Source organism: Vigna unguiculata, chromosome 11 (assembly GCF_004118075.2).
Source record: "Vigna unguiculata cultivar IT97K-499-35 chromosome 11, ASM411807v1, whole genome shotgun sequence".
Taxonomy (NCBI): domain Eukaryota; kingdom Viridiplantae; phylum Streptophyta; class Magnoliopsida; order Fabales; family Fabaceae; genus Vigna; species Vigna unguiculata.
The window spans coordinates 29,702,656-29,717,248 of record NC_040289.1 but is presented as its reverse complement, the minus strand read 5'-3'; the positions used below and the strand labels follow the sequence as shown (position 1 = coordinate 29,717,248).

The following is a 14,593-nucleotide window of genomic DNA, read 5'->3' as shown; positions in this document are numbered from 1 at the left end:
TATAAACTATTTTAATCACTACTATAAATTTATGAATTACCTTTAATTTCTTTTTTTACAGAAATATCTTAGAAAATATTGTTGTAATTTAGTTATTATAAGATTTTTTTCTTGTTTGATTTAAATTTCTTGAAAATTTCACATAAAAATTTTATATTTGTTACAAATGTTTTTACGAATTTAGATTAGTAAAAACATGTTAAATATATCTTAAAATTTAACAGGAAATTACTAAATTTTTTGCTAATTTTCATTTTTTTAGCAAGATTTTCATGTGAATATTACTTGAAAATTATTTATTATTTAATTTTATTTCACAACAAATTTATATTTTTTTAGAAATTTTTATATAAATTTATGTTTGTTGAAAAGTTACCATAATTATAATATTAACAATATTTTAATATACTACTGATAAAATAAATATTTTTCAATCATAAATATTTTAAACATGTAAAAGATTTTAAAAATATTTATAATTTTAAATATTTATTTAATCGAAACTAATAATCTTTATTTTTATTTTATTTAAATATTTCTATTAATGGCCATAAATTAAAAATATTATTAATCATATTATTACTAAATTTATAAAAATATAATATAATATTTTTATTAGTTAATTTTATATCATATTTAAATAAATAAAAAATGGTAAGTATACGTTATTACTAAAAAAATTGTATATTTCTTACTAATTTTTTCTTTTTGAAAATTTTTACTTAGAAAATAATTACAAATTTTTCTATAAATAATAAATATAATATCAATTATTTTATTTTTCTAAAAAAACGTGATATGAATTTCAGACTAGTTTACAATAAAAGAAAACACACGAATTTAATAATCAATAGTTACAATAATATTTTTAATATTTATATTTATAATAATAATCATTATATATTTATTTATTTTTTATTTAATATAATTTTATATTTTTTAAAACAAATTTAATATGACTTTTTATGTCAGATTAATATTAACAATTCCATTTTATTCATGGGATGGACACAATAAAAAATATTAAATCTTTAAGAATTAATCTTATAATTATTAGAAAAAAATTATCTAAATTTGGTATATTTATTTCATAGATTAAAAAACAATTATATTTTTTAATATTTTTGAAAACATAATATTATATATTATTAGATCATTATTTATTAAAACCATTTCGACATGATATTTTGACCATAATAACGGTTGAATAGCTAACTATAGTTCTTAGAAAATAAAATAAAAATAATATAAAATATTATGCCATGTTGATCTTGCACAACGCACCAAGAGTTGGCTGTGAACAAAACAAACAAAACGGTTTCATTCTGCTTCAAAAATCAAAGCCAACTGCAAACTCGTTCTTTTATTGTTCTTCTTCTTCTTTCTATTGAGTATGGAAGACCAGGGTGGTGGTGGTGGCACGAAACAAATGAATAATGCGTACGTGGACACGTCGAAAGCGGAGAAAGCGGTGTGGTTGATGAAGTGTCCTCCCCTCGTCTCTCGCTGCCTCTGCGCCCCTCCCTCCGACCCCTCTCGCCTCGTCGCCAAGGTCGTTGTCTCGATCGACCCTCTCAACTCCAACGATGACGATTCTCCTACTAAGGTTCTTTTCCTTTCCTCTATATACAAATAATGAATGTGTGGATGTCATGCCATAATCCACATTGTGTGAGTGCAAATGGTGAGACCTAAAAATCAAGGGTAGGTTCAATTGGGTATTATATTCCTTTTCAGTTGTTTTGATTAACCAAAGTGTGTCGAGGTAGAAAATAATACATTACTTGTTTTTAATCTACTGCCATTGTTTTCGTTGCAAATGATTTTTGAAATAAAATTTATGGATAGGTTTCTGGTGTTAGGTTTTAAATTGCCGTTGTCGTTTCATCTATTTTTGAAATCACATACAAATGTAGCTGATGCAACCACATTTCGGTTGCATTACTGCCTCAGACACTAATACAACCTTCATGTGCAACCAAAATCATAGTAGCAAGCGGATTTTGAGAACCTTTCTTTTCAATCGGAATTGAAGTTTTATTTAATCTTGGTAGTTTGTGTAATAAATATATATATATATATATATGTATTAAAAATCAATTGGAGTTACTAAGGTGAAGCAATAAATGTGATAGAAGAATAGTGCGTTCAAAAGTTTAATCTATGAGAAATTTGGCAAATACAACCACACTTTCGGTCGCATTACGGTTTCAGACACTGAAAAATCTTGTCATTGCAGCCAAAATCTTAGTTACAGGTTGATTTATTAAACATTGGTTTCTATTAGAATTGAAGTTTAATTTAACTTTGCTAATTTTCATAATAAGGATATGTATTAAAAATCAACAAAATTACTAAGGTTAAAAACTTTTTTTGCTTGGAGAATAACACCAAAAGCCTACACGGAACTTCTTCCAAGTTTTGTCCTATATCTTTTTGTTTAGGAAAATGATATGTATATTATACATGTATTTTGTATCATATGAAAATAGTTACTTTTACTATAGCCATTAGTGACACTTTTCCCTGTTATTTTTGTCCTTTTAAATTGATTATTTAGTTAAAATACTCAGTTTACAATGGAGTTGGCTGGAGCTGAAGTTGGACATATACCTAAATGCTATGTTATGGATATGTTTAAAGACTTCATTCCCATGTATGTGTTTTCATACACACCGCAAGGTAAATAATTTTCATCTTTCGGTGACCATTTACATTGAAAGTTACTTTGGTGGATAGTTAAGCTCACTATTATTTATATCTCGGTTTGATGTGAAGTAGCTGTGATTGTTTGAACGTTATGAGATGTATATATTACTTTAATATTATCACCTGGTAATTTTATGTCCTTGTCCATACTCCTTTGTCATTAAATGATCACCTGTATCATTGTGCTTATTATTGAAATGAGGGTGTTCCTTCATAAAAGAAAAAAATGAGGCCATTCATTATTTTAAACACCTTAGGTTGAAACAAGTGGACCTCATGTGTATAAGCTATGAAATCATATGTTTGAAATAATCAAAGGAGTTTATGATGCATGTACATTCTTTTCTAAATTAGTTACGAATATGACCTTCCAAAATTTAAGCTAATCTGTTATAGCAAATCTTTTATTTGGACAATTACATTTCAGAGTAATTGTTCTTACGGAACCGAAATAATACCTTGCAAAGACTTCAAAGTACTCTATGTGTCCTATGCCGAGGTGTACTCGTCCTCTTTCAAGTACCCATTCTTCCTTAATCGGATGAGATTGTACTTGCAGAAGACCCTCTAACACTCAAGTCAACAAGATGCTCTAACAAGCGGTCAAAGCTGAGATTTAGTGATTAATGAAAAACATACCTAATTACCTAAAGCCACGTGGTATTTATAATAATTTTTAGGAACTTTACCTGGCACATTATGTGGAATCTTATCAAGCCATGGGCATGGAATGGGAACCCATTTATCTATATGGGCCTATTCTTAGATCCCACCTATTCTGATGGGGGCTGGTAAGGCATATATGTAGAAAACATGTTGTTATCTTAAATTTTTTGGTTTGTGTTTCTCAAGTGCTGTTTTTAACAACTAACAATCATTTAAAATATTTAGTTGCCGGATATTATTGGACTGAAATTCCCTATAAAGAGTATTAGGTTTATGCTATTATCTATGTTTTTGGTTGTAAAAATTCCAAGAATGTTTTTCTTCAATTGTCTCTTGTTACGAGGTCGAGAGGTCTCCTTGCTAATGCTTAACAAGTGGTTATTCTAGGGTGTTTCTTTGTTGGATATGCCAGAGAGACTGACAAGTTTATTTAGTTAATATGTTGGCCTTCTATATCTTAGTCTACAACTACAACACTACATGTTATTTTATTCTCTGCTCTTCTACTTTGTTTCTTTCTCTTTTCCCTAAAGTGTTTTTTTTTCTAGACATGATTTGGTTGGATATCTAAAGCATCATTAATATTCTCTATCAAAGTTAACTTAGCAAAATGTAAATCCAGCTATTGAAATTTCTATTATTTTGTAGGAAAGATCTCTGTGGAGGGAAAAATATTGAATAGGTTTGACATGAGGCCCCATAATCAAAACCTTGAACTCTATGGGAAACTGTACCGGGAAAGGACAAACAAGTATACGGTCAAAAGTAGACAAATTCAGGTTTTCTACTGGCTCTAGTTCTCCTTATCATGAGTTAGGCAAACAGTTAAATTATCTTTGACTTCTCCATTCTATTTTCAGGTTATTGACAATGATAGTGGGGCACACATGAGGCCAATGCCAGGGATGATCAGTTTTTCAACTTCTGGCCCCCCTGTAATGGCTTATTCTCCTTCTTGTTACCAATTGTAGTCCTTAATGAATTCATGCTAAGAGAATCCCCTTATTTTGGCAAAATGTCAGCTCATCATCAGTTTATAACTTCCTGATCAAATCACATCTAGCCCTCCCCCTGACCCTTCTTCCCTCTTTTTCAGTTGATTATGAGATAAATGAGATATAGGGTGTTGAAGAGGTGATGTTGAAGACTATTTCTACAAGCTTGTTATGCAGTTCAATATTTTTAATTAATTTATACTTCAGTTGTAACAGATGTTTGTGTTGGATTAGGAAAAGAAGAAAACTCCTGCTAAAGCAACCGATACAAAGAGAACAAGAAGAGATCGTGGGGAGATGGAAGAGATTGTGTTTAAGCTATTTGAACGACAGTCTAATTGGAGTTTACGAAACCTCATACAAGAAACCGACCAACCTGAAGTATGTGCTTTGAGTAGTTTTACTCTTAAAATTTGGATTTCTTGAATACTTGCACTTTAACAAACTTAAATATCAAATATCTACGCAAAATGAACTACAATCATAAAAGTTTGTTGCTTATAATGGATATGCATATGTAGTGAATGCTCGTACATGTTCGATATAATAATTTGTGCAATTGAACTAATCTATTCAAGATAGGTTGATAAGTTAATCCAAGTTGTATACCTCATTTTCAGAGAAATTTTGAGAGATTAAGATTATGTTTGTATCATTTATGTTATTTTTATGAGAAATGATGAAGATAATGATGTATGTTGTACTTTTACTGCTTAGTAGGTAAGTCTCCACAAGCCCACACACCATTATAAAACAATATGCTTTCAAATTGACATTTATTTGTTTGCGATTATTAATTTAGTAGAGCCTGTTTTAACTAATGTGGTGGATCTTCATATTTTTACAGCAATTTTTGAAAGATATACTAAAAGACCTTTGTGTCTACAACAACAAAGGAACTAATCAAGGCACGTATGAACTAAAGCCTGAATACAGAAAATTTGGAGATTAAGCGACCTTCAAGTAGGTTTTATTTGTGCTCATCCATTTGTTAACCTCATTCAAATGGTATGTAGCTTACTCATTTCAGTTTCATCATTATGTTCAAGTTGCAAATAAAGTAGTATGCATCTTGTTACAGCCTTTTCTGATTCTTCTGCACGTTTTATTTGCAGATTTTGCTACATTACAATTTATTTGTGTTCCTTGGTTCGAAAGCAGAACTAAATTAATTTTTGAACAATTTACGGTGTTATTGCAAAATTAACAAAAATTACAATGTGAAATTGCTCCGAAACTAGCAAATGGCACGAGAGGTTGAATTGTGTTGTGTTAAATTTCCTAAACTCTTTTTGAAACATAAATAAGTTTATTCAACTTTGGATGCTTGTAAGTCATTGGATGCATTTCTACTACTTCAAAGGTTATTGATGTTTATAGTTAATAAATTTACGCAACTTTGGATACATGCAAGTCATTGGATGCATTTCTACTATTGCAAAGGTGGTAGATGTTTTTAGTCATTATATTCCCTTGTAGCGCTCATTTTTTGTGCAGTTCGTTGTTTTCTTCTGTTTTGCTTAAAGTTAAGTTCATTGTTTTCTTCTGTTCTATTCATGATTGATTCTCATGTTCTCTTTTTTGGTAAGAAAATGTTCTTTCCACTAATCTTACTACACATTTTCATATGTCGAGCATTGCAGCTTAAATTTCAAAATATTCGCTCATTTCACTGATCGGCCACCGACTTAAACGTTACATTGATCAACAGTCATAGCGGTTGTTGTCCTACTACAACTAGTGGGGAGTTGACTGGCCAACTTGTCATAGAGTACAATAATCATACAAGATAAATCATGTGTTTTAATTTCTCAATTCTAAACTTTTTTTTTCCTTTACTTATCATGTATTTTAATTTCTTATTTCTTAAAGATAAATAATGATTATCTTTTAAATCAAGTTATAATGAAAAAAGCACAACTTATTTAAAAATGAGTAAAATTGTCACACAACATTGAAGTAAAATTTATAGGACTGCTTAAAATTAGTAAATTTTCAGAGTTAAAAGAAAGGTAAGTATTGTTTAGTGACATGTGTCTTTTTGTTCTATATTTTCTTTATCAACAACATGAATAACATATAGATTTAGTTGTGATCAATATTTAACACTCAAATATTACATGTCACTTTATTAAAATGCTGCAATAACTTTTCCAGAACATTCCTATTTAAGATTGCTTGCATATACTAATTTCTGCTCCAAAACTCTATTCTGCATAAAAAGAATGACCGAAAAACTCTACTTATAGAACTCCATCACTCCCACAGTAGCCGATATGTCACTACATGCAACATGAAACTTGGAAAAACCAGAACTCTTGCACAAGCTCTCAAATTCAATCTCAGTTCTTTCCCTCCCTCCATGTGCTAAAAGCATGTGATTGTCCACAATAGTACTATGTTTAGATGCATCACTTGAATTGGGAACCTCTGGAATTATATAATCCAAAACAATCACTTTCCCATGTGGTGGCAAAGCTTTGTGACAGTTTCTTAAAAGTTTTGTACAATCTTCATCTGCCCAGTTGTGACATATAGACTGAAATAACAAAAACCAAAGAAAAAAAATGTAATTTTTAAAAGTAGAAAATTAAACTCTATGTAATGCACCAACCTTTACCAAAATGGCATCCCCATTTGGAACACTTTCAAACATATCTCCTCCCACATGCTCCACACCTTCATGCAAAATGAGTGTTAATTTGGTGATTGAAAATTTTCAGAAAGTTTTAAAATATTTGTAACCTCTTTATATATAGATAGAGAAAGAGAAATTAGAATAAATGTACCTGGATGAGGAGGTGCATCTTGAATCATGTGAGGCAAATCAAAGTTAATCCCTTTAATTGAAGGGTATGCAGAGAGAATGAGTTTCAGGGTCTCTCCTACTCCACCTCCTACATCAACCAGTGTTGACAACCCTTCAAATCCTTTATATACTTTGAGTACTTTTTTCACTTCTATTGCACCAGCATGAGCCATTGCTTTATAAAACATTTGATTCAACTTTGATGGTGTTATAAAAAGAGTAAATTATGTAGATTTAAATCTGTTTTAATTAGACCAATGTATTAATAGTGGCTTGAAAAATTAAGATAATCATAAGTTAATGCATTAAAAAATTGAGGAAACATATCTCTCCTGGTAACTATAAAGAACTTTTCGATTTTGATTTTTTAACTTATAACCCTTATGAACATACAAATACTAAAAAAATATTTTAAAAGAGGAAAATAAAGCATTATATATTTTATTTTGACACGCCAAATGTATTCTTCTAATTTCTTACTATAGTCTCGTCTATTTAAAAGAAAATGCTTTTAATTATTTAACCAATTAATATTCTAAAAGCGTTAATTAACAAGATCTTAATCTGTATTTGTTTTTTTTTTATAATTTGGTGGTATTTAGAATTGTAACCTTGAATAATCTTTCTTCCTACATAAGAAATTTGTATTCATTTTTAATCTTATATTTTGGAAAACAATGTTTGTTCACTCTTTTTAACAATAAATAGAAGTATATATCTTTACAAAGTTTAAATAAATATTTTTAATTGAAAATCAAACAAATATATATATATATATATATATATATATATATATATATATATATATATTCAAGTAAGTTTGACCATCTGTATATAGAAAAACATTTATTTACATGAGTCAACAAAATGAGCTCTCCTTATCTTTGAAAAGTCATATTTGTCAAAATAAAGTCATATGTATACAACAATGTAAAATTTTCGGAATACTTTTAATTTGCCTTTATGCTATATTTTACTAAATAATATTCTTAGGATTTTAATTTGTAATTATTTATAGTCCATAATTTTTTAGAATTTTTGTTTATAAAAATTTTATTTTTTAAAAAATTGTAATTATCTATAACCTTGTTAGGTTATTAATTATTTTTTGTTATTTTGGACATAACAATATTTGTAAAAATTAATCATTCAAATTATTTCAATGAGCCACATAGGTGAAGTTTGAGATATATTTTAAATCGCCGTTGACGTTTAGGTCCAACGGTTTGTTTAATATAAAATAGAAAACAAAATATGTATTTATAAAATTTAGATTATACAAATAAATTAATTTTAAATATAATGATCGAAAATGTAAATTAAAAAAAAAACATATATTCTTAGAGATTGTGTTTATGATATGGATTGTGATGATGCACCGGATATACTAGTAAAAGGACTTGTTCATCATGAAGGATTTCCAGTTGTCCATTAGATATGTCTATTTTTGTGCACTATGTTGATCACGGTGGTAGGAGTTTATGAAAGGAGATGAGAAGAAACAAAATTTATTTAATTGTCATGATTATGTATTAAGAAGTGATAATTCTATAAACAAACATAATGGATTTTGTCTTTTAGGATCATGAAAGTTAACGAGTCTTTCATGGTCACAAGTTAAATAAATTTGGTATCTCAATGTTCAGATAAATTTGATATCTCAATATTGAGATCTTAGACCTATATATGTTGCCCATTTGTATGATCTAATCTCAATAGTCCCTTTATAAGTTTTGATGCTAATATATATTAAGTTTGAACCGTATGTATAAACATGTGTTTATAATTTAAACATTTTAATGTGTGTTTTTTGCTAATTGAAGGATCTTTAAGCCATACAATGGTTTCATCAAACTCAAAGTTACAGCCTAATGTTCATCAATTTTTGTTTTGTTTAAAGGGAAAAATATGTTTGTAGTCTATGTAATTTCAGCTGATTTTGGAAATGGTTCCTGCTCAAAACTTGATCACCATTTGGTCCCTACGCTTTTAAAATGTTTGTTTTCGTCCCTATTTGTGAATGACATTAAAAATCATCTTGTGTGGCAAAAGGCATTCCACATCAATGGCAGATTTGTTGACACTTGTATTGACACATGTTCTATTAATTAAAAATTTGTAGTATAACTTTTTATTTTTTAATTCGAATAAGTGAAACGCACGTTTAGGGTTACGATAATTTTGACTTTGGAAGGTAAAATTTGTTGGTCACCAGAAGTTTCAACATAAATTAACAACTACCACTCTACGATGTAGAACTCAACTCAAATTGCGATGAAGAGATTGTTTGTGGTTGCAGATAATGATGCACTGCAATTGTGTGCGTATGCCGAAAGAAAGAAGAGGTCCAAATTTATGTAGAATATGTGGTTAGTACAACACAACCTATTGAGTTTATTGAATGGACATAAAATGCGGGTGAGGCTGGTGGTGAAGAGGGGCCTGATGTTAATGATGTTAATTTTGTGGTGGTCATGGCTGGTGTGGAATGTAAGGATGCTAGGAAGGGGTGGTGTAAGAGTGGAGGATGAGGATATTGTAGAAGAAGTTGGACTACTGAGAATTCGGATGCAAGAGTGGAGGATGGAAGAGTGGATGATGAGAATTATGTAGGTGAAGGTAGGGATGTTGAGGATGAGGCTGCTGGTGTGGAAAAGCAAAGTGATGTGGACAATAGTGGTGTTTAAGAGTTGGATGAAAGTGAAAAAGAACGTCATAGAGACAACAATGATGGTGGTTTTGGATCCACTAGCACATCACACATCATCTAAAGACATCACAACATAACTACATCAAAGGTGAAAATATATTTCTAAAGAAAGGAGAACAAGAAAGCCTTCAACCAATGATGATGTAGGTGCTTTTGAGACGGATGTAATAGGTCAGAATCATGAGATTGACGCCACATATAGTAAAATTATGTATGGATGTAAGAAGAAAATATTGGGGTGCAGAAAGAATTTACCATACTCTACTACCATCCCATTTATACGGCCAAAATTGTAATCCCGAAAAGAAGGGTTATAGAAAAAGTTATTTTCTTTCTCACTATCGCTCTTACAATTACGATGTTTTATTGTTTAATTTATGGACATGACAAATCACAAAATTTTACGAGTCAACATTATTTTACGAATACACAGTTCTTTTAACATATTATTTTAGAAAGAATATGATGAAAATGTCAAAACAAACAATTAATGTAACACTTTCCCAGTACCATTACTAACTATATTTATTAGTCAATACCAATATTCTCGATAAAAATTCAAATTCATAACATAACATAAAAATTATAAAGTTCACAAACACAAATTGTACGTCAGAATCACAATGTTTGAAATACCAATGATTAACATAAAAAAACCGAATCTAAAGCTAACTAATTAACCGATATATCATATACATAATGAATCCAAGCAACCAAACCATGAATTGTATCTCGTAAGTTCATAACTATGATCCTATTTTGAGGATTTTTAATCAATTCTATAGCAAACCCAAATTCCACGGTACCAATATGGTTATATGTTTCTTTGAGGATATCTATGCAATTTTGCATGGAATATTTTCCATTTAGATCGGAATAATTTTCCTTTTCATCATCCTCAGTTTCATAATATTCTTCAAAACTTTCTCCACCGGTCATGACCTGTAATTCATCACAAACAAATTTAAATAACTTACACAAATATATAATATTTTCATTTTTTAGTTATTACCTTATTATTTTTAAAGATTGTAGAAGTAGTAATTTCAATTTCTTTTATAATAAGAAAAAGAATTTGATTGTCTAGGTAACTAAAGTTTTATCTTTTGATTTCGTTCGAGTTTTTTAAACATGGTTTTGTATCGATTTTATCTTTATTTTTTAGAGGTAACATCAATAAAATAGTTCTTTTTATCTAAAATATTTACAAAGTTTATAACTAAATATTGTCTCTATATGCACGTCATCAAATAAGTAAAGTCTTTTTTAAATTTCAATGCCAATAACAAGAATATCTATGATATTACAAATATATAAACATAAAGATAAAATGAAGGGTTAAGTGGAAAAGAAAGGGAAAAGTCAAGTAAAAAAAATTAAAAGAAGAAAAACGAAGGGGAGGAATAACATTTATTAAGCAGAACTACTATAAATACTTTGTTGAAAGCTATTTAGATTTCCAAGTCAATAGTTTGTATTTTAAATGTTATTTTTACAAAAACTAAAAATCATTTTTCTCAAAAATGTTTATTATATATATATATATATATATATATATAATATTTTAATTTTCTAAATTATCGTTTTTTTTAAAGAATGTAGAAGTACGTATTTCAATTTCTTATATAATAAGGAAAAGAATATAATATTGTCTAGGTAACTTAAGTTTTATCTTTTGAATTTTTTCGAGCTTTTTTAACAAGATTTTGTATCTATTAACATCAATAAAGTATTTCTTTTTATCTAAAATATTTGGAAATACTATAAGTAAATATATTTCATTTACTTCATCAAAGTAAAGTCTTTTTGAAATTTTAATGTCAAAGACAATAATATGTACAATATTACAAATATATAAACATAAAGATAAATTAGATAAAGTTAAGAGTTTTGATAAAAAGAAAGCCAAAAGTAAAGTGAATAAAATAAAAAATAAAAACAAAGTGTAGGAATAATATTTATTTTGTGAAATCCTCATAAATGCTTTTATGAAACATTACAAGAAAAAATCATATTATTTATGGTAAATATCCATAGGTAAGTCACAAAATCCGTAAGAAATATAATTTTATTTACGAATTACCTAATGAATTGATTGATAGTCGGATGCGGACTAGTGTAGAGACAAAAGTGATACAAAGAGCACAGCGGAATATGTTTTCTTTGTTGGAAAAGTACCAATCTCTTGAAATTCTATCAAAGAACCAATGGTGGCCCTCTCATCTTGTGAGACCGAGTATATTGTTGCATCAGATGCAGCCTTTTAGGCAAATTAATTATGCTACCTAATGAACGAATTAAAGGTGCAACAGGTGTAAATTGAAACTTTTAACTGATAATAAGTCTGCTATAGACTTAGTAAACCATCGAGCTTCTCACGATAGAAACAAACATATTGAAACAAGGTTTCATTACATCCATGAGCAAGTGTCCAGTGGAAAACTAATGGTTGAACACTGCAGGTCAGAAGTGCAACTTGTGCACATCATGACAAAAGCCTTGAAGAATAAGAGGTTCAAGTTTCTTAGAGAGCAGATTTGTGTCTTTAATACTTTTGGTTTAAGGAGGAGTTTAGTTAAGTAAAATTAAAAGTAATTTGTTTTTCTATTATGGTAAGTTAGGGCTTTTGGCCCCGGTTATTTTCATCATTCTGCCTCGGTTTTAAAACCGAGGCATATTGGGGTGAGGTCAAAAGGGAGTGCTTTTTGGTCTCGGTTATCACCCGAGGCCATAAAGACACTTTTTTGCCTCGGTTGCAGAGAGACCGGAACCATAGATTCACAATATTTTTTTTAATTAAAAATTTTGCAGAGTCTTTGGCCTCGGTTATGGTAAGAACCGAGGCCATATAGTCACATCTTCGGGGCAGTGACAGGGGTCTACGCAAGTTGCTCACATTCTTGCGCTCAGTTTGTTTATGAAGTGTAAGGTGAAGGAGCTCATGGAACATTCCAACAATCCTTTTCTCTGATACATCAGTGCGGGGATCCTTTTCTCGATGACTGCAGCCAGGGGAACTTTGGGCTACATTGCCCCTGAAGTTTTCTCTCAGAATTTTGGTAATGTTTCTTATCGTAGACGAGAGCACGGTGGAACTCATTTGCGCAGAAACCAAGCAGACGAACAATGTTAACGTGATGAATTTTCCCAATGGCTCTCACTTCATTTATGAAATCCTTCCCATCTCCCACTGTGTCTTTGAGTATCTTCACAGCAACAAGAATTTCACGGGAGAGCATTCCTTTGAATACTGGGAAGACCAAGTTGTCCACGGTAGCGAGAAAGATGGTATATTGGGAGGCAGCATTTCACTACATCATTAAATCCCCTGAACATTCATGTTAAATCAAATCTTATTGAGTAGAATCAGGATTGAAATTAAGCAAAAATATGCAAAATACTATTCAATAAACTGCTACCACCATATTAAATTTTCCAACCTCACCTAATGAAAAAGAAAAAAATGGGCTCGAACCCGTGTTCATCTTCATCTTCTTCACGAGTACAAGTGTTAATCTCCTTCATGTGCAGAAAACCCGTGTTCATCTTCTTCACGAACAGAAACCTCCAAGGGTTTCTTCTCCTTGAAGGGTCCGCCAAAGCCACTGGCGACGACTCGCGGAGACGATGGTCGGAGCAGCGTAGTGGCAGCATAGCGTGGTTGCAGAGCTTCGCATGGTGGTGGTGGTGGTGGGTAGAGAGAGAGAGAGAGAGAGAGAGAGAGAGAGAGAGAGAGAGAGAGAGAGAGAGAGAGAGAGAGAGGAGAAATGCAGCGCGGGGAAGAAAAGGAGTTTGCAAATTTTGAACCCTAATTAAACTATATGGCTTCGGTTCAATTAATAACCGAGGCATATAGCCCTATTTGGCCCCAGTTCAATGACACCCGAGGCCAAAGACGTAATGGCTAGCGGCATTTTTGAAATATGCAGTCACATTTTTGGCTTCGGGTCTATAGAACCGAAACATATAACTCTCTTTTGGCACCGGGTTTTTTGAACCGAAGCATATAACCCTCTTTTGCTTCAGGTTTTCGTTGAACCGAGACATAAAAGTTGCCTGGAATTGCAAAAATACCACCGTGTCATTATATGCTTCGGTTCCTGGCCAACCGAGACATATAAGGCGAGGTAAAAAGCAAAATCTGCACTAGTTATATGCTTCGGTTTCTGTGAAAGGTGTCTAAAAACCTATGATGTACTATCTTTCAAGTTAGTTGAATATACAAAGTCTTTTATCTCTTCCATTTTTCAGCTGCTTCCATTTGGATTGTGTCTGTTATATGCAGAAACATTACTCTGCCAAGTTAGCATACAATTGCTTTAAGTCTAACAAATTTAACCTGTAAATACACTTAAATATTTGGATATTAATTTTGTTGAACTTTGCATGCATCGACATCAATTTATGTTTTAAGTTTTTTTTATATTTGTTGTAAGAGTAAAATTCAAGTTCAATACTACTCAAACATGTTTCTAAAGAGTTCGTTAAATCATCCATTTTAGGTAATTTTGCTACACTTGATTATTAAATATGACTCGAATTTGCATTCCTATGCTCTGTATGAGTCAAATTTGATCAATGATGATAGTTTAGATTTTCATTTGTCATAGTTACACAAATAAAAATCAATATCGCCGGTTATAGGTTGAGAAGGTTCAACATTGAGAGAAAATTGGAGGATTTTTAAATCTTCCTCCCAATAAC

At 30.5% G+C, this 14,593-nt stretch overlaps 2 protein-coding genes across 4 annotated transcripts; one reads left to right on the top strand and one right to left on the bottom strand.

Annotated features, from left to right (window-relative positions):
- Positions 1 to 1,313: 1,313 nt before the first annotated feature.
- Positions 1,314 to 6,155, top strand: LOC114170485 (general transcription factor IIF subunit 2-like). 3 transcript variants are annotated; one of them, XR_003601082.1, is made up of 7 exons: positions 1,314 to 1,606; positions 2,574 to 2,682; positions 4,024 to 4,154; positions 4,236 to 4,310; positions 4,605 to 4,751; positions 5,218 to 5,378; positions 6,014 to 6,155. XR_003601082.1 is itself a non-coding variant. In XM_028055974.1 (6 exons), exons 1-6 carry the CDS (start codon positions 1,394 to 1,396, stop codon positions 5,320 to 5,322), a joined length of 780 nt encoding a protein of 259 aa, XP_027911775.1. In that variant the 5' UTR covers positions 1,314 to 1,393; the 3' UTR covers positions 5,323 to 6,002. The 3 variants fall into 3 exon arrangements, 1 of the variants encoding a protein (XP_027911775.1); XR_003601081.1 differs by lacking the exon at positions 6,014 to 6,155 and adding an exon at positions 5,486 to 6,002; XM_028055974.1 differs by lacking the exon at positions 6,014 to 6,155 and having other exon boundaries at positions 5,218 to 6,002.
- A 439-nt stretch (positions 6,156 to 6,594) lies between these two features.
- On the bottom strand, positions 6,595 to 12,989 carry LOC114170340 (isoliquiritigenin 2'-O-methyltransferase-like). Its single transcript, XM_028055819.1, has 5 exons — positions 12,729 to 12,989; positions 10,571 to 10,831; positions 7,160 to 7,376; positions 6,985 to 7,049; positions 6,595 to 6,909 (listed from the first exon to the last, which is right to left on the bottom strand). Exons 1-5 carry the CDS (start codon positions 12,987 to 12,989, stop codon positions 6,610 to 6,612), a joined length of 1,104 nt encoding a protein of 367 aa, XP_027911620.1. The 3' UTR covers positions 6,595 to 6,609.
- Between the last annotated feature and the right edge of the window lie 1,604 nt (positions 12,990 to 14,593).

Excerpts from the sequence above, each read along its gene's own strand:
- LOC114170340 (XM_028055819.1), bottom strand. The coding sequence starts at position 12,989 with ATGAGTTCCACCGTGCTCTCGTCTACGATAAGAAACATTACCAAAATT. Across the intron at positions 10,832-12,728 it reads GATGTGACTATATGGCCTCG|GTCATGACCGGTGGAGAAAG; the intron begins GTTCTTACCATA and ends GATGAATTACAG. Across the intron at positions 7,050-7,159 it reads AGATGCACCTCCTCATCCAG|GTGTGGAGCATGTGGGAGGA; the intron begins GTACATTTATTC and ends TTTTGCATGAAG.
- LOC114170485 (XM_028055974.1), top strand. The coding sequence starts at position 1,394 with ATGGAAGACCAGGGTGGTGGTGGTGGCACGAAACAAATGAATAATGCG. Across the intron at positions 1,607-2,573 it reads ATGACGATTCTCCTACTAAG|TTTACAATGGAGTTGGCTGG; the intron begins GTTCTTTTCCTT and ends TAAAATACTCAG. Across the intron at positions 4,752-5,217 it reads AAGAAACCGACCAACCTGAA|CAATTTTTGAAAGATATACT; the intron begins GTATGTGCTTTG and ends ATATTTTTACAG.